The sequence below is a fragment of the Excalfactoria chinensis genome, chromosome 1, assembly GCF_039878825.1.
Source record: "Excalfactoria chinensis isolate bCotChi1 chromosome 1, bCotChi1.hap2, whole genome shotgun sequence".
NCBI classification, from domain to species: domain Eukaryota; kingdom Metazoa; phylum Chordata; class Aves; order Galliformes; family Phasianidae; genus Excalfactoria; species Excalfactoria chinensis.
Window position 1 is genome coordinate 25,372,162 of NC_092825.1, and position 23,290 is coordinate 25,395,451.

The 23,290-nt window shown below is 42.6% G+C and overlaps 2 protein-coding genes across 6 annotated transcripts in view; one reads left to right on the top strand and one right to left on the bottom strand.

Moving 5' to 3' along the window:
- ZNF277 (zinc finger protein 277) overlaps positions 1–20,324 on the bottom strand; it is a 45,239-nt gene extending 24,915 nt beyond the window's left edge. Inside the window, exons 1-4 of one of the 3 annotated variants that reach the window (XM_072344383.1) lie at positions 20,243–20,324; positions 19,015–19,172; positions 18,005–18,101; positions 437–638 (exon numbers count right to left, since the gene is read on the bottom strand). In XM_072344383.1, the coding sequence (XP_072200484.1) occupies positions 437–495 (59 nt within the window). In that variant the 5' untranslated portion in view covers positions 496–638; positions 18,005–18,101; positions 19,015–19,172; positions 20,243–20,324. The remainder of the gene's footprint in view (positions 1–436; positions 639–18,004; positions 18,102–19,014; positions 19,173–20,242) is intronic. The other 2 variants (XM_072344372.1, XM_072344363.1) reach the window with 2 other exon arrangements.
- Positions 20,325–20,513: 189 nt separating this feature from the next.
- DOCK4 (dedicator of cytokinesis 4) overlaps positions 20,514–23,290 on the top strand; it is a 236,175-nt gene continuing 233,398 nt past the window's right edge. For all 3 annotated transcript variants that reach the window (XM_072351725.1, XM_072351994.1, XM_072351814.1), the window contains exon 1: positions 20,514–20,677. In XM_072351725.1, coding sequence (XP_072207826.1) covers positions 20,641–20,677 — 37 coding nt within the window. In that variant the 5' untranslated portion in view covers positions 20,514–20,640. The remainder of the gene's footprint in view (positions 20,678–23,290) is intronic.

Here is a 23,290-nt window from a genome sequence, read left to right on the forward strand (position 1 = left end):
GTTACGTGTCGATCACAGACCTGTGAAGTACAGTTAAGGATTAAATGTGATTTCTGTGGGGAAATACCGGCATCCCTAAGATAGGGAACCCCAGAAGATGGAAGCTCGTGCTGAGCAGCTTCTGTACACAATACAGCTTTAGGACATCATATAGTGTTAGAAATAATCCTTTCCTATGTAAATAAGACAAAGAAATGGAAGAGTTGACTATCCGGAATGCGCTTTATGAAATAAACAGCTCTCTAGCTTGCTGGTTAGTAACCTGAGCTGAGAAGTGCCTAGGATATGACAAAGAATTTCTAACGGAGGAATTGCCCTGTGTTGTAGCCATACAACAGACCACTGTAAAACAAATATTTTAGAAAGACAATCTCTTGTTTTCTGCACCTTTACACACCATCACACACACATGTAGTATAAGCAATACATCCCATACCTTTTAAAATCTGCAACCAGTTTCACGTCTGCAATGACGAGCTTGTGTTCAATTATCATGTGCTTCAGGAGCTGGTTTTGTTCTGCTAAGACATAGCATTCTTCACAGAAAATGCAAGGCACAGAGGGAGAACTTTCTACAGCAGCAACACCATCGGGACTTGCTGGACTTTCTGGTAGAGACAGAGGCTCCAAAATACACTCTGTATTTAAGACAAATTGAAAAGATAATTGAATTAGTTTTGACTAAGTGACAAATTGCCAGTTGCAGTGTGTGCTGGCTGCTGCGTGATGGGAACAGAGATAAGCAGGAGCTGCTGGGAGCCACAAGGGGAAGAGGGTACAAAAACATAGGAAGAACAGTTTCTCCAGTTCTATGCTGCTTTCGTGGAACACAAAATCTGCCCTGCACAACTGTTAAGGCTTCTACTTATGCCATATGAAAATATAAAACACTCTGGCAAGGCAGTGTGTTGGCAGAAGACTGCTGGGTGTGATACACTGAATTCCATTTACCTGGTAAAACCGCACAGCACGGAGCGATGGTACTGCACAGCACACAGCTACCTGCAGCAATACAGCTGCTCCTGACATTCCTACTCTGCTAGCTTTACCTGCACTACAGCCTATTCTCTTTCCCCCAGACATTTCTTTATCACACTGGGATCGTATAAATTGTTCCAATTTTTCCTATTTTAAGAACAGCAGCTGCTACTCTCAATGACACAGCAATCCTATCAAAAGGGTCAGCACTTCTAAGCAGAACTTCTTAGCTGCAAGATTCTAGGGTATTGCATTTTTACAGTATTGGTGTATATCCTGAAGCGTCATTAAAATGTGTTTACAGTGAAAAGTAGAGCAACTTAATTTCTCTTGCATTTGCTGACTCTTAACAACGCCAAGAGAACTAAGCATGATACTCTGCCAGCCAGTTCAGCTCTGCCCTGTAAGCACCTGGAGTGCTTTCTGCTCATTTTTGGTGGTGTAGATCTCTTGCAGTGACCTATTTGAACATTCAGAAGTCCAAATAATCAAAAGCCTGTCTGCCTCATCAAACTGATTTTTGAGAGACAGGTGTGTAAGGCAGGAATTTGTGTGTGACACAGACAAGGAGCTGATGCAGTTACTCAGCATGACTACTAGCCAGAAGCAATTGTTTGGACCTGAGGATTTGGACTTGGAGGACAGATCTGTTAATCCTTCAGTGCAGAGGTGAGTGACAGCAGGAATAAACCGGGGTGAAGTATTGATGCCCAAAGAGTGTGGCTAATACTGAAAGAGAATTACTTAAATATTGACTGCTGGACCGGTGTGGCAACTGAAGAAGCTTACACAATTTATTTCAAAGCTTATGCAATTTATTTCAAAGGCACTTACAGGAGGAGGCGAAGTAAAAAAGAATCCCTGAAAATACCTTTGTGTTCATCTGCTGCAAGAGAACACTGAACAAGAGGATAAGTGCACAGAGCAGGACAAAGGCCACAGCCTTTAGCACAGAAGTTAATGGATTAGTACATAACACGAACATCAAAATAGAACATAAAAATCCACTTGCATTATCAAAATCTCTGAAAAAGCAGCTAATTTTGCTGCGTTTTAAGCCGAGTGGCCACAGGTACTGGAGAAAAGCTGCTGAACTCTGAAGAACAGATGAGAGCTTAGCAGGGAGGGAGGGCACTGGGATGCACTTCTCACATGCAGTCACAGGAAAATGAGAGAAAAGCTGTAAGCTTCTCACAGAATCTACTGTCATGACATTGACTTCACAGGGTTAGATTAAGCATCCATCCAGTGCCAGTAGCCTGTCTGACGGTAGCAGGAAGCAAACGCCTTGGGAAAACGGGGCAAAACAACAGTGATCACACAGATAGCAGAATCTCACAGAAATACGAGGGTGAGGAGTTTAAGCTGTGTCTGTGCCTCAGTCTAACAGCACTTTGCAGATTTTTCTTTCACAGATTTGCCTGAGCACTTTTGGAGTGTGTCTTTCTGTTAGCACCTATCCAAACCTGGAGCAGCACTTCACATTCTCCTCACGGTCATTCACTCCTTGCTGCCCTTGTTCAGCCCTTTGCCTGTTCTACTCCTCTCTCTTTATGTGGGGGGAGGAGTGAGAAAACAAGAATGGAAGAAGATGGATTTCTGAATCAGCACAACTTTTGCTCAGCCCCTTCTCCGTTTCTTTTCTTTTCCAAGCACGTTGCTTGCTTTTAGGATCATTCTTGACCATTCAGTTCTCAGAAAGTTTCAGAAAAGTACATCACGTATTAACATACATGACAGTGGACATGCCCTTTGTATTCACTCCCAAATGTATGATTCCTCATTTGATAACACTCAAGAGTATTTTTGTTGCTTAGTTCATTCCAATACCAGGAGATTCTTCTCCAGTGCTTCAGTTGGCCCTGCTGCTTATCACTTGACAAATAAAATAACAGCAATATGCATCACGTAATTCCCTTCTTATTTATGCCTATGGTGAACAGCACAGTACACGGTTCTCCGTAAAATCTCTCCATCAAGTTTCTGCCAAATCATCGCTTCACCTCTGAGTTTTCCTCTTCTACCAAATGCAAAACCAGCATGTCTGTTCTATAAGTAGATCCGAAGACTTCATGCCAAGTCCACCTTACTCAGGAGCTGAGAAAACCCCTCTCTCATTTACAGAATTGACAGCTGACAGCTGACATCATGTTGTTCAACCTTTAACAGTGACAGATAAAATTGTAGTCTTTTACAGCTAATTCAGAGCTAAAAATGTAAATTACTAGAAATAAAAGACTCCAGGAATATATTCTCTGAAAACAAAGACTAAAAGATATACCCAACTCTTTAGGGAAAAATAAAATGAATACTTTAAAGACATTTGACAATGAGCCAGTATAGAAAAGGATTTGGATTTCACTAATTACTTTCAAAACTGGAAGAGGCCCTACTTTTTGTTACAGGTATGCATATGATACCAGTAAGACAATCCTGCTTCCTGCACACTGCACGCTCTGTTTATCACTTTAACAATGATAAAGGAAAATGAAAGAGGGCTGCCCATTAGAGAAGTTACATAGCTTTATTTTGTTTTAAATGTTGTTAACTACAGACTAGTTAACCTTCACAGCTAATGAAGCAACAAGCTCAAAATGGATTCATTTTCCTTACTGGAACGTTTTTAGTTTTAAATATGGTTGTTCCCAACTTAAAACTAATGTTGGTTTGCACATTAAGTAAACGTTGTGCCCACAAAGGCATAATAAAGACTTTTGCAATACAGGCAATGTACTCTATCTGCACAATCACATGCAATTATCACAAAGCAATATGCCGTGCAATTTTATAGCCAATACAATAGATCTGAATAGCAGAAAGAAAACCAAGGGAAGATCTGTGCATTTAAAGGTCACTTGTGAGAGATGTTTCTAGGAGATGGTTTAACCATCAAGGAATGGGAACCCTGCTATCCCCTCTTCCTGCACCTCATCCTGCCACTGCTAACTACCACATCTGACCCATTTCTTGTGCTGGCTCCTACACTTGCCAAGTCCCTTGCTGACTTGACTCAGCTCTGTAACCAAACAGAACTACCCACTTCTTTATGCTCAGAGTACTGTAAAGGCATGAGCAAGCTGAAAAGCATGTAGCTGAAAACACTGAGCTGAATCAGGACCTTTCTACTCTCATGGTGGCAAGCTGCTTAACAGCCTTAGCTGTTCTATGTAACTGTACCATAAGCATGCCTTATAAAGTTTACAAGAATCCTTGAAAAGCATTACACACAAAGGAAAAGAAACTACTACAGTTTTATGGCTGTGCTTCCTAACAGTAACATTTGGCATAAGATGCAAAACCTAATGCTCTCAGTGCAGGCATACCTGAGTCACCAAGTGCACTAACGTCTCTCCTGCTCTGTTCTTTTTGGTTGCACATCAGTGCTGCACATCTTAACTGCATGTGGGGAAAAGTTCAATGCTGCTGGATAAAACACAGCTAGACAGTGTTCAGATCAATAACAAAGCTCCACTGTTCCTATGGCTAACCAACATGGCTTGAACCCGGGCTGGATTCAAGAGCCAGGGAGCAGCAGATACCTGCAGGAGGCACTCAGAAAGCCCAGGGAGGAGCTCCCAAACGAAACTGCTGGGAATGCTGAACTCAGACCCTTCCTTGGGAAGCTTTGCCACTGGAATAAGAGGAATGACACTTATGGGACTAGCAGGCTAGTGTAACCAGGAAAGAAGAAATCAAACTTCTTTTATGAAGATTAAGCAAATTTTTTTATTAGATGAAGAATACAGTGAAAATTGAAGACTGTGAGTATTCTAAGAAATTAAATGATGACAGAGGAATTTGTGCAAATTGACTTAATGCAGAGATTTTGAAGTTTCAAGTAATTTCTTGCAATTTATGGCCCAACGACAGGGCTTCAAGTTGAAGAGCATATTACATAAATACAATCATGTACAGTATATATTTATAAGCCCACTGTTGGTAATGCAAGGACAGTGAAACAAAATACGAACATCTGCTGGAATGTTAAGTGTCTTTCTAATTAAATCCAGTAGCTGAATGAATCAAGTCATTACCAAGTCTGGTTTATTATCTCATTAATACTGCTGGTTAATATTAGGTGGAGATTAGCCGGAGAACTTTAAATGATCTTAAACCAAAAACGAATGTAACAAAGATACAGAGGCAAATAATTGAATCTAAACAATTAGTAAAAAACGGAAGGTTTCAGACACGCAAAGAACAAAGGGGAGCAAAAATGACAGGAAAACAAAAGGCGCAGAGCAAACCTGGCACACTGTAACAACAGCGCAGCAGATGCCTACTGGAAGGCAGAAAGGCTGAGCACCCTCCCCCAAGCTTACACTGATTACAAGGCAAAACTATTTAGTTCCCAAAGTAATCAGCCCCCCCACATTAGGGAGCTGAGCTGTGTTCTTCAGTTCAGTTCTGCACAAAACAGTGCAGCATTCAGAATTCTTCTAGAAAGAGTAGGTACAAAGCTTTGTCTGGTATTCAAGCTTTCTTGAGCTATGATAGAAACGAGTATTAAGAAGCACTGGTTTGCCACTTGAAACAGACACATGACAGCCTCCCTGTTCTGCAACCTTGGCACCGCAAGATGTATTTGCTGGCACTACAGCATCCCCTAATTTGTGGTTGTATTCTTGGAAGCGATTTTTTACTGATTACAGGATTTTTCCATTGTTTCCAGAAGTATGAAAGCTGGATGACTAATGACTTGCCAAATAAACAGTATTCAAAAACAAAACTCAGAATAAAGGAAATAAACCACCCTGTCATCATCCTCACGAATGCTACACGCAAATATGTGCCTTAACGAATGAAGAATCAATACCCATAACAATTTCCTCGCTTCATGTATTAAGGCACTCAAGTGCTCGTATTAAGTTCAATAATCATTCAGTCTTAGTTCATGAGGAGTTATTTAGCTATTACTTCTGCTTGTTAACACGCTATTGATGATATTTAGTTAAAATGCCCGTGTGCTGTAGGAGACAACGCATCCCGTGGCTTCCCCCAAGATCAGTCAGCCTCAGCTCTGTGCGTTTTTTCATTGAATGCAAATGAGGACTTCAAAAGCGTACTTAATCATACAGCTAAACCTTGCCACTTTTACAGAAACTGTACAGATTCAGTAGCATTCACTGTCCGGGAATATGAGATTTTTACTCCAGTAGAATGACAGCTCTATGAAAAAGCTGTAAGTTACCAAATCCCAGTATCACAGGATAGAGTTTCTATAGAGCAGGTGTCTGCTGGGAGCTGGAACTAACAGAAATACAACTGTGCTAAATAGCCATATTTAACAGGGCTGCTCTGTCGGGGAGCTTAGGATGTTGCAGTTTCATTAGCATTAACAAGTGTTGCTATGGGTACCGGCGTAGAGGCATCGGAATACAAGTGAATAGAAGAAGTGGGAAAGTGATTAATAAAAATGTGAAGTGTTGGAATTTTAATAAAACAGAACCAATCTGCCTGCCTGTGAGATCATGTTTAAATAATAGACTACATGATTGCCTAGTTCACCAACAGGTATATGCCAGTGCTGGTCATATCTCTGCTTAAGCCCAGCAAGACAAAACCTTGCATGAATAACAAAAAGCACCAGAGCAAATGCACTCTACTCACACTGAGAGGGAACACACACATGTGTGCACAGACACAGATGAAAGTGACCCTAATAAGTATTCATAACAATATTTAAGCGCTGATGTTAATATGCCATTTATAAATATTTAACACATTACAGACAAGCTCAGAGCCACATAACGCCTCATTTCTGGGTGAACAGCATGGACTGAGGTTGGCTTAACTAAATGTTTGATGCCTTTGTCACAAACATGAAATAACATTTATATTTGATTCAGAAAGAACTTTTGAACGTTTCTCTTATTTCCTTTAGAGCTGCTCTGATTTCTTACCACAGTTGTTAAGCAAAACTAGTACCATTTCTGTTTGCAGAAATACCTATAGGGTGAAATGGGAGTGCCACCTCAGTATTTGTGTCTGTTAGACAAATAAAATGCAAAGCCAATTCTTACTCATAGCAAACCAAGGAAAAAAAAATAGCAAAAGAATGTAAGTTTACCTAATTTTTCCACCTTTCCTGAACTGCAGCTGCAATAATTCTTACAAGCGACAACCCACGTGATGATTCCTAACAGAACTTCTGCTTTGCTGTTTCATCAGTGAAGGTTGTTTTCTGGACTCTTCCTACAGCAGACATCTCAGTGGTTTCAGTAACACCTCCAGAGTATCTCCCAAGTCCTAACGCATCTACTCCTCCTGTCATTTAGTAAGTTCTTCCCAACTCCTTTGGAGATGCTTTAGGATTTAGTCTCACCTATGGGTGTTGCTGTAGACTTGCAGAACAGGTCACAGCTAATATGAGCTCCACTGGGAAGGGAACACCATTTTTCATCACTCTCACTGCTAAAATGCCTTCTAGAACTTCAGCATGCCTGCCTTTCGTAGCTACTGCAGTAGCTTTCTTTCTAACCCACTCTGCCTACTCTCTCCTGAACTGCCCTTACCAAAGTCTTCCTTCTCTGCAGCCCTAACGCCTTCAGCACTCAAGTCTGTGGGAAATCAAGTTCAGTTTAATTCCCTAGTGCAATTTTCCACAAACCATAATTCTCATTTACTTCCACTCCACCCTCTGTTCCTTATTCACAGCTCACAAGCACAGAAGCAGCACACGTATGACTTGCACCACCAGCCATCATCCTTCAACTCTCTCCTTCCAAGAATACTTGTTTATTTTTACCCTTGCTATATGATCTCCTCAAAGCTTTTCCTTTCCTGAATTATGGCCTTGGATGCAGTTTGCAGTGAGAACTCTGTGGTTAGTTGTACAAACATTTATCTCTGCAAACACTGTGCTCACGTGAAGGATCTCATTCAGCGGGCTATTGTTATTCACCTCAATGCACTGGCAAGATGAGAACCGCAGATCTTAAATACACAATGACTATTGTAACAACTACACAGAACAGTATGTCTGTGCTTCTTCTTTTCTTCTTAATAAGAAAAGCAATAAAGCAAATCAGGACAACTAAGGTGATAATCAATATTCAGTGATCTCCCCTGACCTATCATCTGTCCTTAAATGTTAAACTTCAAAAATTGATATAAAAATGGATATTTATTAATCACTTCAATTTATATGAATTGTTATAACTGATTTTAGGCTGTAGACAACAGTAAGATACTTCAACAAATAAGGTATTTTTGAAATAAATTAAGTTATACTGACCTAAAGCATATTGATTTGAAGTAAATTATATTGATTATATTGTTTAGTATAAGGTAGGTATGGAGAGTTGAGATCCAAGTTAGATATCAGGGATTAAGAAGCAGTGATTAAAACTCACCTTACTACCTTGAAAGGTTACCAAGGTAATTATGCAGCCTGAGACTCTGAATGTAAAGTTCCCAGGAAGAGAAGGACAATATCCAACACAAGAATTTGAAATGGAAAGACAGAGGCGATCGTTCTCATTTTTGTTTTCTACTCATCATCTAACTAAGAAGTACCAGATTTTTTTTTCTGTTTAGCTTGCTATTAAGTATATCAAGGGATATCAAAGGCATTAGAATCAATTATTAAACACTGTTTTACAGTTGAGATAGAAAGATTAAATTTCGTTTTTCTCCACATGAAAAATTTAGCGCCTGCAAATCTTACTATTGCCAGTTTTATACACAGACTTCTGTGAAAATCTTAACAAGTTTGAAATTAGACCCGCTTTTGTTTCTCTTTAATGCAATTGTGACCTTAGCTCTTAGGAAAAGAGGGGGTCTTAACAGTATGTTTTGTATGGATTGTTACAACTGATTTCTTATGTCAGCACTGCTATATATGAGGTGTTAACCACTTTACTTTGTACTATTTTGTTCCTGTTATTTAGTAGAGATCAATAAATGTTCATTACAAGAATTTTCCTCATCTTTTCTCCTTTTAGTTGTCTTATTCTTCTAACAGGATTCAATTTCCAAGAACATGTTTATCATACACAGATTCAGGTTTGTTTTTTTTTCCTCCTGGTGTTAAAAGGGCTTCCTAGCGATCCTTGTAAATTAATGTTTTCCTTTCTGCAGTTAAAGTAAAGGCTGTGTGATTTTCCTTTAAAAATCTAAAACCTCTTTTCAACATTCCTATGAGATACTGCCACGTGATGATGACAGGAATTTTTACCCTGCTCCTGACTAAACTGTTTGCACTGCAGAGTTTCTACCTCTTTTCCAATGGTAGACATTCCTTGGGAGATGCAGCTGTTTATTAAAAAAATAGTTTTTTTTTTTTGTTTTGTTTTTTAAAAAAGAAGTTACATTTCTTTACTTGAAAAACTAATAGAACTTAATTCTAATCTCAAAGTGCATCCCAAGAAACCCCATTTCTGGCATCTTGACATTGGCAGAACAGGTGGAGATCAGCTGTTCTGACGCTTTCCCAATACTCAGAAAGACTTCAAGGCTGACTTGCTTCACCGTTCTTTGTATTTAACGGGGAATCAGTACAATGGAGAAGCACTGTGCGTTTGCAACCCTGTGCACTGTTGCTGCTTTCTCAGCGAACTGGAGCATTTCCAGATGGAGAGTTGCAAAAGAATTTGTTTCTACTTTTAGAATCAAACCTTCATAAATTGGTATTCAAACAGGAAAAAAAACAATGGCTGAAAAGGACAGCTCATTATAATGTGCAGTGATGTGGATCAATATAGTTCAGCCTAATTGATATCTTTGCTCAGGAAAACAAAGCCTTGACTGTATTTCAAATAATCCTCTATTTACACGCTTTTAAAATAAATCTTTGAAAACCAATTTCGGAAGAAAGTATTTTCAAGTCAAGTCAATGCCTTGTAGATCTTAGTGATGTCTCACAGCATGCCATATCAAATTTGAACATACCCCGTGTCCCAGAATTTGAAATAAACTTTTCATGATATTATATTTATTTATCTTGTCCTTCAAGCAGTTATTAAACACATGACACAGATCTTAACTTCTTAAGTGCGGTGTGCACTTATTGACTGTTTCTGTTATGGTACCTCATAGATAGGGATGATAAAATAATTGAAGTAAATTTCCTCAAGAAACAGAATTAGAATGTTAGAATTAGTGATACAAATTGTTTACGTTTTTCAGTCAACATTTTGTTAACTTTATAAATACATGCAGACTCCTCAACATTAAATTAACGCAGTAATAACACAGACTGCATATTTTCATCCCATAGAAGACAAAATCAAATTAAAAACTCTAGCAGGATGTTTTCTGTTACATGCCATCCTTCAGAGAAAAAACTCTATCTCATTTATTTGTGCATTACTGAGTCATAATAAAATTCTGTGCTGGCACACTGGCCAAGACAAATGCTAGCAAGATGCTTCAATGACAGCAACATTACTTATTACTGCAAGCGTTTGCTTCATAACCATTGCTGTTTCCATATTATGAGTCTTGTGCAATCCCACACTGGGACTGCAAAGCTGCTGGGGCACATGCAGACCTGTGGCTGAACACTGTGCTGTGCTTCCCGTGTCTCCTCAGCAGCCCCCTTCCCTTGCCTGGTGGCCATGCTGGGCCTGGTGCACACCAGGATGCAGTTGGCCCTTTGGGATACCAGGGCACGCCACTGGCTCATATTCAAGTAGCCACCAACCAGAACCTCCGAATACATTTCTGCCGAGCTGCTCTCTAGCCACTTCTCTTCCCTGACATCCTTCATCACCTTCCAGATGCTCTGCAGATTGATCTGGTTTAGGGAGAAGTTCTGTGCATCCTAAACTAGATTTATTTGGAGTCCAGCTATGTGCAAAGTGCACTCCAACTCCCAGCAGAGGCACAAGGAGCACTGTCTCAGACATCTTTGAAACACATGCTGAGGATGCTTTGTGTTGGAATGCTGACTGCATGCAATCCAAAGTAAAAACACCAAACCATGGAATACAGTTGTGGAGATGGCAGCACCAATTGCTTTTATCTACCATGCCACTGATATTGTGCCAAATTATCTGATAGTGTACAACAGCCACAGTGTACCTGCTTGTGAGGTTGAAACAGATGGCATATCCAATTATAACGATTCCACACCAAGCAGATGAAGAGAAGGCTTTTAACCTGCAGCTACTATACAGGGCAAGAAAGAGGAACAGCCACTCCTCAGGGACCAAACAACCAATGACAAATAGGAGGGTGACATCTAAATGAGCCAGAATGAACCAGAAGCAGCTGAGCCATTTCACAATGGTCACAGTCCATCATTCATAAAAAATAGAGAAATATAAAAGAATGAGGAAAAACCCTCCACCATTTTGAAGAGACCGTCCAGAGAAAACAAGAAGCAAAAATATCAAATGGAAAGTTTAAGAAAGCCAGCTGAAATATATGACTAAGAACAGATGGCATCTGTCTGAATTTTGGACTAATGAAGCCACTGACAAAACATCTACCACAATTTCTCATTTACAGGTTTACTGTATCAAAACACAAGTGGAAAACAAGCAGCGAAGACTGAGACATGGAATTACAGGCTGGGAAACAGCCTTGATATCAACGATCAGATAATAGGGTTGAAAGTGTGCCATTTACTATACTTCAGAAATTTTACAAGTTCATAGTTATTGCCATACACTGATTATCTATAATCCTTTATGATTAAAGAGAAAACTCAAGCAAAACACAATATTATTTACATTTACTTCATAATTACAATTTGGCTGCCATAACATATAGTGTGTAAAATTAATGAAGCATTCAGTTTAGCACTCCTGGCTCCCCACCATAACCAAAGCATCAAATATGGGTACTATTTCTTTAGGAAGTACTTAGTTTTTGTACAGTAAAAAAAGGCGTTATCGTTTATATCTCTGGGCACAAATCTATTGCTCTATCAGGTAGGGCAGAGTTGTTCCCTAACATGATACAGTATTGCTTCAATAGCCATATGCATTATGTTTGTATTCTTATGCAATATCTGACATATCCTTAAGGTATACTGTGTGTACATCCTTCAGACTACTTAATCTTACTATTTAGCAGTTTGACATCTTTCAAGAGTTTACACACTATTACAGCTTAGGCAGTACAGTTCCAGTCTGGCTATGTACTTTTAAAAGTACTGACAATATACTATTTAATTCAACAATTATCAAGTCACAGGACAGTAGTTTTATTCATTTCAAGTAATTATTGATGACTTGAGACAATATTTCTGCAAAGAACCTGCATCTTCACATATGCATTCCACTGACCTGAGTGAGCTGCGTGTCACAATTACATGCCCAGCTCTTGTACAGTCTTGCTTTAAAGCTGAACAAAACTTCCATTTTTCCTTCCCTCCAGTTCTTCAGTGCCATAATTCTTCCCACACTGTGTGATTCTTTTATTCATATACTGATGCAACATTCAAAGCTACTTTAAAATATCCACAGAGAGACATCCAAATGCTTTTAAGCTTTTCTCTTGGCTTCAGTCAGCTGGGTGTTCATGGATGAGAATGTGAAGGAGAGGTCCTAGAGACAGTCTGAGAGTAACCAACATATCTGCACTGAGAACACACAGGTGCAGAGTTCTAGCAGGATCTGCAAGATGACCTTCCTTCCATGATGGAAGGAAGCATGCAGGGTTGAGAAAGTTTACGAGGACTGTCTGGACAGACAAATCAAGAATTCACCTATAATGAAGTTAAAATACTTAAAGTTTGCAACTTTGTAATACTCAAGTTCTTCACCTCTTATCCTACCATACGCTCTTATCACAACAGCATCCCAGATTAAGCCCTGTATGCCTCTTCATGAAAGCTGGCTGAAGACTCAGAGGAAGAACTTTATCATTTGTATGACAAGTACATCTTATGGCAGACCCCAGAGGACATGATTTATAGGTTTGGTGTCCTACAGAGTACTGGTGTAACCAAGCAAAGATAAAGCAAATAAAAAAAAAACACCTGTCAAAAGGGTGTTTCACGGGGCAGAGCAAATTATCTTAGCATCTGCGCTATACTCAGAATACTCAAAAACTTGTAACACCTCTACATCTTTCTATGGTATTTGCACCTCTATTATTTATTCTAGTAATGAGAAACTTTTCAGGTAATACTGAGATAGGTTAAAGGACTTAATCAGCTTGCAGACGTAGTAATCATCGCTCACCATAGCTCAGCAACTGCTCCACCACAGGTAACAGAATGCTTGAGCAGATATTTCAGACAACTTAAAAGCATTAGCAAGTAAACAAGTTATCACATTTAAGCTGTTCGGCAGTCCACGCATACATGCTTAGATAGTTGAAGTAGCTTACCTCTCTGAGAGCTCTAGTCAGTGTATAGGGTATCTGATACTTGCTAGTGTGCTCATGAGTCAAAGCTTTATCTGAATTTGAGAAGGTAAGAACTGGCTTGGATTACTAGATTTAATAGCAGCTGTACCTCCAGTGGTGGGCTTTTAAGGATTTCCATCAAACAAAGACAAAGGCCATCTATTTTCTTCTTTGCTTAAGCTATGAAAGTTTGGAGAATTTGGAGACAACCAACCTGCATGCCTTTATTGGGTGTTCCTGGAGAATTCAATAGATTATCTGTCTTGTTCTACCATGAGTTACATATTCATGGTAAGGTGTGGAGACATCCTATGTCTGAAGATAACACGCTGTACATTTCAACATAGCTATTTGTAAGATTATGGCAGGAGAGCGGGCAGTTCAGACAGTGCTATCAAGCAATATAATCCATTTTTATTTAAAGTTAATCCATTGTTATCTATTTAAGAAGATACTTAATCTCAGCCTTCATCAGGTGTTCAGTATTATTAACAAATATCCCGTGGAAGGCTAAAAAGCACCACAATTTTATTGCAACAGTTGCATGAAAAGATTCTGCCTTTTTACTGTTCAAACACAGAAGCACATACAAGGTTATTTAACCAGTTGTGACTTAACAATTTCCAGTCCTCCATGTGACCTACATCCTTATTTTCATTTCAAATTACATTTTTAATTAAACGTCATAACAAATATGCTCTTAAAACATTTTTAGATAATGCTCGTTTAGGAGGTTTGCTCTGGTAATCACATTACAATAAACTGTGTTGCACTTAGAGAATTTAATAGTGAACCTACCCTCCAGGTGTAATTGCTAGTTGTTCCTTCCACAGTGATTAACTTGCATCAAGTCAAGATCCTCTAAAGAGCTCATAATGCCTCCTGGCAGAAGCACTCCCTTCTCCCTAAAATCTATGGCATACAGCTTGGAATGGTGAATTGAATGCACAGGTTTAATTCAAGAAACAGAGAGTTGGTGGTACCCTGAATGGGAGGAAGCCCCTGTTGGGGAACAAACAAGGATGCAAACAAATATGCAAACATTTGGAATTAGATAGGGTTTTAAAGAAGAGCACTGAGAAGGACGACAGACTCTAAACACAACAAGCAGACACAGGCAAGTGTGGGTGGGCTCTCACAAGCTAATGTCTGAGGAACTCTGGTGAATAAACCAAGTGACAGCCACAAGCCTGAGTAGTGACTGCTCTGTCACCTTGCTGGGGTTTTAACACATGACAGCAAGTAGCCATCATCTCCCAGCTCAAAAACACACATGGCTAGGATGGGTAGCATAAAGGTATGTGGGATGGAAAAGTATTTGGCTCATTAATTTCTTTGGTTAAGAACTACTCTATATAAAATTTATAATTAATAACATGGAAAGTGATAGATTACACATGCGGACACACCAGTGTTAATGAACAGGTGATGACAGAATAATGAAGACCAGAAGTCTTTGGTCACTACAGGAACAAATGCCATTAAGGAACTACTCAGATATAGCACAGAAGAGATTCAACTTGAACTCTGCCACTGACAATAAAAAGGGGGTGTATGATTACTGTAAATATGATGGAATGTTTGAGGGTGCTTGCAGAACTGTGTGAAACAGTGGAATGTGGATTGATGGAAATCTTATTATGGGAAATTCAGATAGGGGCCAATGGCACAGAAAGGAAAAGATCATGAAGGAACAAACACACAGAAACACAGGCAATGGGAATAAAAAGGACAACTGCACTTAAACAGGCCACCAGCAGGTATGCTTCTCTGACCAAGCCTTGTACCTGATCACAATAGGTGACACTTCTTCATAGTTTCCTTAATTATTTTTTGTATAACTCATCCCCTGTCCTATTGGTGATACTGTTCCAAGGTCCACATACAAGTGACTGTGCATTTGTATTTTCCTAGTGAACTGAATTCTATGTGCACGTGTAATTTGCAAGGAAAGTTGAAACCGGGACAGCCAGCAAGTAACCACTAAATATAAAAATATAAAGACACCTGTACCCAGGAAAACTGAAGGTTTGAGTCAATGGCTGGGCAAGGGGCCCAAGGTTCAGGCATGGCCAGAGCTGCTGCCTGGCAACACAGGCCAAGCAGCAGACACTGAGGCTACTAATATCTGAGGGACCCGTGACTGTGTGGTAACAGTGAGGGAAGTGTTAATGCATGTCTCCATTCTGCCAGCAAACACCAGGATGGATTAGCTGCCTAGTAGGAAGGATAGGAAGGCCTCAGCATAGGTATGAGACAGGTTCAAAAATCATGGCAGTGCACAAGGGATCCACAAACGTGGGCACGCTTCTGGATGAGTCAAGGTGTGTGTTTTCACTACTGGACTTCAAACCTGATCTTTGCCACCCAAATGGGACACAAAGGTACCATACTCCTTAATTCTCACATCTTGAGACTTGGCTTTAGGGAAGAGCACAGACATTGGTGATAGTAACATTTCCCTCTCTGCCCAACTCTCCCAGGGCAAAGAGACCAGACAGGGAGATAGAGAGGCAGTTTCTTTTTGTTGAAGATCCCTGTGTGGCATGGAGATACTGCTGAGGAACCCTTTTAATCGTTTCTCCAGTAGGGCCACCATGATACATACATAAGCTTTATCTAAGGTGCCCTGCAGCACCATACCCTTAACATAGCTTGGAGCAGCGAACATGGAGGAAAAGGTTATTACAATGCTGTTATCAGAAATTAGCAATAACCTAGGGGCATAGCTTAAGAGAAACACTCATCCACACCCCTCCTCATCTCCAAGCTTCCAGGACAGAAGGGAAGCAGCAATAAGGAGGCCAAATCCCATCTTTAATTTAGCATATGGGAGACAAGAAGTGCTTCACTTCCCCACTCCCATAAATATTTGAGTTCACTTGAAGCTACTAAGCTCAGCAGGCAATTGAGCTACAGAGAAAACTGAGGAATGGCTGGATTTCAGATAATGAAGAGGGGAGTTATGTGAGAGATTGCCAGGCTTCACGATGAACAGGGGGAGGATACTGGGATCTTCTGGGGAGTAAAATGCTGTGAAGCCGGCAGGGCTAACTGAAACAGTGAGGCCGTAGGCTATGCAACCCAGGAAACAGCATCAGAAGGAACAAATTTGGTTATGTATATAGCTGACCTAGGACAAATGGGGAATTAATAATTAGGGGCAGACATGTGGGAGGAAACAAGGGCAGAGAAATGGAGAGAGACAGATAGAAGAACAAGCATGGGAAAATAGAGAAGTTGGGCATAAAAACAGCCACTTGCATGTAAGTACATTCCTGAGCCCTGCACATGATCATAGCAGTCTATCCACCTTCTTATTCAACTATATTCTTAACTTATGCATACTTTTACTTTGCCACATAGACAAGAGTGTTGCAAGGTCTAAATGTAAGGAACTAAAGAACACATTGCAGGCCACTGGGCCTGCAGGTCCAGATGCCAGCAACTGGAGAGCCCAAAATGCAAGAGGTTGAAATGGCAGCAAATGGAGGAACCACAGCTTGTAAAACTTGTAGGTCTAGATGCCAGCAACTGGAAAGGCTGGAGTGTACATGTGAAAGATCTAAACAGAAGCAACAGGAGAGGCCTGCATTTCCATAGCATCTCGTGTCTGTATGTGTAATCAAACTGGAATAGTGAGCAGGTGGTTATATTTTAAAATACTGTGTCTGAGCCAGTGGCTGCATAATTGGCCCAAAGTCCAGGGACTGTATTAAACAAACTTATAGCCCATGCTCAAATTTAAGAGATACGTAGATATGGTGGGACATTCCTAGAGAGAAATTGTGTTTTCTCTAGTCAGTGTCAGTCCTGATCAACCAGAAAGGAAGAACAAGACTGGGCTATCTGTACTGCTGTTTATGTCAGTGCTATTGGGATTTATAAGGATATGACAAAGGCATCATTCTGTAGATGTTTGCATGGCTAACCATTTTATTTTCCTGTTTTGGCAGGCCTCTCTTGAATACATACTCAGCTTTGCCATTGGCCAGACAGGAACAGCAGCAGACACATCTATGAACCAGAACAGTGAAATCTCTCAGGTCTGAAAATACATAGGACTGGGCTCCACTAACCAGGAAAGAGAACTCCCTGGACTCAGTAGATTGAGCAGTTCTCATAACATCCTTCACAAAGGGAACTTATAATTGAGCTAAAGAAGTGACATGGATAGCATTAGGAAAACAAAAACAAGAAGAACAACAACAAAAAAGCAACAACTTTCCTTGAAATATCCTCTAGGCAGTAACGGAGTGGATTTTACAAGCCTGGTGAAACTTTAGTTTTCTATAATAAGTCAGATCCCCTTAAAAATGGGACACGAGGTAGATGCAGAAGGCATTGTTATTGTGTTCTGGCACAGAATGCTCTAGCAGAATGGTATTGCACTGAAAAGAATCTGAGCACATTAAAACCCTACATAGGAAATTGTAACTTACAGCCTGTCTATGAAGCTACAGAAGACACACTTCCAGAAAAGAAAAATTCAAAATACTTAAAAATCCAATGACAGATGCTTTAAGAAATGTTGCTACGTAGCATAATTAATGTAGACTGAATAACTTGCACTGTGGACAGTGATATGTTTATTATAAGCTACTCAGTGACAGCTGCTGGAGGGAATTAACCAGAAAGCAACACAGCCTTGGATTAGCATATACAAGCCCAGGCTTTCCCATACACAGGAAACAGCAGGGTAAGAAAAAATGTTATATTTTACCTTCCTACATTCTGTCTCCAAAGAAGTAACATAACTTCTGAGGTGCACATCAAGTACTGCATGTGAATAGCTTTGCAGAAAGAACAGGAATTTTGCTCTGAAATAGGAAAATGATAAATATCAGGGCGACGTATTTGTTTTTTGTCTACAAAGTGATTTATATGATAAGATCTGTTCATCCAAAGTGACCGAACCCTACGTGAATAATTTTGAAAAGGAATTTCAGCTACTGGCTAGCTTTGTCTTTGTTCAAGGCAAGAAGAAAGACGGGCTCTGAGCCCAGCGCAAACATGTCGAAGTCAGTCATGGTTAGCATGACAGACAGCAGACATGCTGTCTGAATTCAGGCAGAATTTTATGACTGCCAGCCAACATGTTGGCAGCCCTCTCTTAGGGAGAGGAAGATGGGTTGGACGTACATGGAGGTCTGTAGGCTGGGACGGAAGTTAATTCAGCCTGACATCTACTGTTTTGATTTTCAGTACTGACTTTTACACATATTATCACATTAAGACTCCAAAGGATCTACTAAAATATACGTAAACCAATGTTGGGAATCTTAATCAAAGCCATCAAAAGTTCACCAATCCTTTCAATGAGTTTTTGAATATGCTAACAAGAAAACACCATAGACCAGATCTCTAAATTCCAGTATGAAGGTAAACTTTCCTCATACAAGACCCAGTGTCTCTATAAAACTTACCTCATTGCCTCAGACACCCCACAGTCCTATATGCAGTTTCACACAGAAGATGAGAACAGATGAAAGCCGTGACCTTTTAAATAGTTAAACCAACACAGCTTTGCCTCTGGATGCAATTACACAAGTGTGAAAGTGCCCTAGAAGGGTCTGGCTTTTCATGTAGGCAAAGCACAAGCCAACACAATGCTACAGAAAGAAATTAAGAGAACTGCTTTAACTACCAGCACAAAGAAAGTGATTTTACTTTTACGTACAGAAGCAAAGTACATACTAGTGAAAAAAACAAGAAGGGAACTTAAGTTACTACCTAAGTTTGATGCAGAGGAAAACAGACATGGGTCAAGTGCTCTTAACAGCAGGCTGGAAGCTGCACATCTGCACATGACTTTTCCTTCCAGTGTGCACTTCACATTACTGATGACTTCAAAATCCCAAGTAGTTTGACAGTAAAGGCTAAAAGACAACCTGAAGTAAAACAAACAAACAAACAAACCCTTCACTGGATTTCTTTCCCCTTTTTCCTATGTGTTTCCTTCCACATGGCCAGGGCATGCAACACAGGCTCTTCTGTCTGCTTCACAACACTCAAGTTTCCCTTGCAATGGTCAGTTCAGGCTTGAGACTCTGTCTGAGTTAGCTATGGGGACTTTCTGCTCAGATGCTTCCACAGAAGTACAGACACCTCAGTCTTCTTTAGTTTTTCTCTAGTCTCCTTTAGAGAGATATTCAAAACCCTCCTTTAAAACTCCTTCCTGTGTAACCTACTGTAGGGAACCTGCTTTAGCAGGACTCAATGGTCTCTGGAGTCCATTCCAAGCCCTACAATTCCTCGCTTCTGCAGTTCTGATATATAGGCCTCTCAACCCTGGATGCAGACTTTGCCTTTGTGCTGCTGGCAGTGCCCACCCCGTCCCTGGCTGTCCCCCAGATGTTCCACTTGTGCTCCTCACCGTGCACCATCTGCTTCCTTTTATCTCTGCATACACGCCTGTGAAGATGTGGATTTAGTTGGGAAACCAGAAAGACCTCAGTCTATCAACTGAATCCTCCTTTTCCCGGTGCTCTGTACCAAACTCAGGGGTTTCCGCAGTGCCTCGTTCGAGTCAGGGTAGCACCAATAGGACCAGAAAAACAACCTGAACCGCGTTCACCTGAATGCCTGCCCCGAACCCACGGCTCTCCTCATAAATGGGTATCTCAGATGTGACAATTAACAGCGCTTAGCCCGACCCAGCACAGCTGTGCCTCTCAGCTCAGAACACCCGGGGCAGCCGTGTTGTGACTCACGCCCTGCGAGTGCCGGTGGGACAGAGAACACGGGCTCCATGCCGGGGAGCTGCGGCGTTACCCGCACGGGCCCTTCACGCCGGGCTGTCCCCTAACGCCGCTCTTCGCCTCATCCTCCTCTAGGAAAGTTAAAGCCACTCGCGTCCCTCGGCTGCGGGCACGGCTCCTGCAGACAGACGCCCACCCCCAGCCCCGCAAGATCGGGGCCATCGGACGAGCACCCCTCGCCGCCCCAGACCCCGGCTCACCTCCCCGCGCGGCCGGGCCCCGTTTCCCGCCGGCCGCTGCCATGCCGCCGCTCCGCTCCTCCCCGCCTCCTTCCGCCCTGCCGTCCCGCCCGCCCCGTGACGCGATCCCCGCCCCGCCGGGAGCGCGGGGCCAGCCGGGGTTCGTAGTCCCCGCCGGCCGCTGTCGACGAGGGGCGCGGCCGCGCTGAGGCAGTGCGCTACGTTGCGCGGCGTGCAGCGGGACGAGCGTATAAGGGGCTGGCGGCGAGCGCGGCTCAGCCAGTCCGTCCGCCCGCCCGTCCGTCAGAACAATGCCTTCGCCGCCGGAGCCGGGCAGCCGCGGCTGAGGGGCGGTGGAGCAGCCGGGCGGGACGCGCTCCTCGAGCAGCGCCGCTCCGAGCGGGGGAACCGCTGCCAGCATGTGGATCCCTACGGAGCACGAGAAGTACGGCGTGGGTGAGTGAGTGAGGGAGAGAGAGACGGGCGGGGGGCTGCAGCCCGGCGCCCCACCTGCACCGCGTAGCCGCCCGCCCGGGCCGGGAGCGGTCCGCGCTCCGCCGGGTATTGTTCGCGCTGCGCGGACGGACAAAGTGCCGCCGGCGGAGCCGTGTATGATTTCAACTTTGCCCGGGGCAGGGCTGTGGAGCCCGCGGGACCGCTCTGCGGAGCACACGGGGGATCGCCGCCACTGCTTTGTGCGTTCTTCTTGGAGCGCGGCACGAAAAGCGCTGATCGCGGTGCGCTCGTCCCGGACAATGGCCCCGCAGCCCAACGCGGTGCGCGGACCTGCGGCGGAGTTGGTCGCTCCCCGCGTGTGTGTGCTGTGTTTGGGCGCAGGGGGTGCGTGGGGGGGTAGGGGTGGATGCGGAGCGGGGGGCGGCGCGGAGCTCTCTTTGTTTTTGTGTGTGTGTGTGTACGCGTGAGAGCTCCGCGAGCAGCCAGCGCGGCTCCGTCCCGCTTGGAGTTGATCCCAGATGTTGCCGTCCTCTAAATGCTAAATTATAGGCTTCGTCGGTGGCGCTTGTTTCCTCGACTCCTTCACCGGCCGGGTCACAGCTGGGCTGAGGCCGTCGATCAGCCCCGCCGTGGGCAGGGGCTCCCGGACTGCTCTGGGACGCCCTGGAGCAGCACGCGGGGCGGAACGGCCGAGTGTTGCGGGCTTTCGGGCTGTCTGCTGCTTCCTTCTCATCTTATTTTCCTGATTATTACCATTATTGTTATTATTTTCACAACTGCAGTGTTTTTTCTGATTGTAAGATGGAAAAGATGCTCAGTAGTCATTGTTAACGCTGAGAGCAAGCGGCTAAACAGTCCCCTGTCGGAATAACCACCTCCTGGGCTTCTGAACAATGAACTGATGCCCTCCCATACGTTTTTCATAGCGAGCCCTATAGGCATCTGGGCACGGGTCATTTTCCAGCAGCTTCTCGTGTAGGGATGCTCGTCTGGCTGCAGCCCTTTGCTTGCCAGAGCGGTGCCGGTGTGATTGCCTGGGGAGGGGGTGAGGGTGGGGGGGCAACATTCATTGGGTCAACGAGGAAATGTCATCGCTAAAGGAGTCCTGTGTCAACATTATATAGTCTCAGATGTTTATTTTTATTGAAACGCCTTCTATGGTTTTCTGTGATTTGCCTCCCAAAGGCTATTCAGGATGGTAACAAAAAGCTACTGTTCCATTCGGGCCATCCACACCCCTGGGACGCGGCTGTATGGTGGTTCTTACAACCATTGCAAAGCAATGAAATGCTGATCCAAAGTCGTCGATTTTTTTCCTGCAGGGACTGTATTTTTTGCTGTGTGCTCACCTACCTGCACAAAGAGTGCTATCTGCAAAATCCTCACACCCAGCTACAGCGTCAGCTATTGTGCTGCGTGCTGGGGGAGGCTGGAGAAGGAGTTGGATCTTTCACAATTCTTCTATAACCTTCAACTTTAATTTGTGAAACCTCCTTGACACAAACTTGCATTGTGCAGTAGAAGCCTGCTTTTACGTATTCTTTTTAGTGCCCTGCTATTTCTGTTTCCAAGGAATTTTTATTAACAGTGTATTTATCTGCCCTGCTAAAATGGGTGCATTAGGAAACCCTTAGAGGCTTCCCATGAGTTGTACCGAACATATGTGTATCCTTTGTACCAGAGTGTAGGGCTTACATCAACATCAGTCCTCATCTGCGTTTTCAGTCTGAGTAGTGCAGTGTTTCTGCTGTGATGTGCCAAAATGGATGGACCCCCAGATAGCAGCCACCTGGCTGCATGGAGGGGCTGCTGGTAGCCGAGAGGCTATGGGATGCTTGCACTGCCTGATGGATCCCCTCTCTGAGGAGCAGTTGATGCGAGATAAGGAGCATCTCTTCTATATTTTAAACTTTTGCTTGCAGGCCATCAATAATATAGAATCTTTTTTTTTTTTTTCTTGAGCAGGCTACTTTACTTTGAGTTTGTTTGCTTGAAGATAGGCATATTACCATAGTCCGTAGTGGGTGTTACCACATTCAGATGTGACATGTTGTAGGTCAGTTTTATCATGTCTGTTTCTAAGGCTGTTCATCTTATCAGCTGCATATTATCCTTCAGGATGCTGATGGTGAAATAAAAAAAGTTTCCTTTGTCTGGATTTTGGTAACTCTGTTTTCTGAGCAGAAGCTTAGACTTCAGTATTTCACATTGCTGCTTCATTTGTGTTAAGTTGTACCTTTGGCTGGTGTGACGGTTTGGTGGTGGCACCACACAGGGCACCCATTCTGTAAGCTGCATGGCACAAAGTATGCTGCTGGAAAGGCAGGAGAAAAGGGATATCTGTATGTTTGTTGTGTGGCTGCTAACAGTAGCTAAAACAGATAGGTGTCAAGTGGAGTTGGCTCAAGAAAATTGTGGTGTGCATGAACGTGGGACATATCAGCACAACATTGTTTAGAACAATAACCAAACCCTTCATTACAGGAGTCCACTTTAAGGCTGTATAGGTGTGGATGCTCTGCAGACAGCAGACCAGTGAATGCAGCTTTTAAAGGTGATTAGTGGTGTCTGCTGCAAAAGTGAAACTTGCTGCAGTAAGAAGTGATTGTTTTG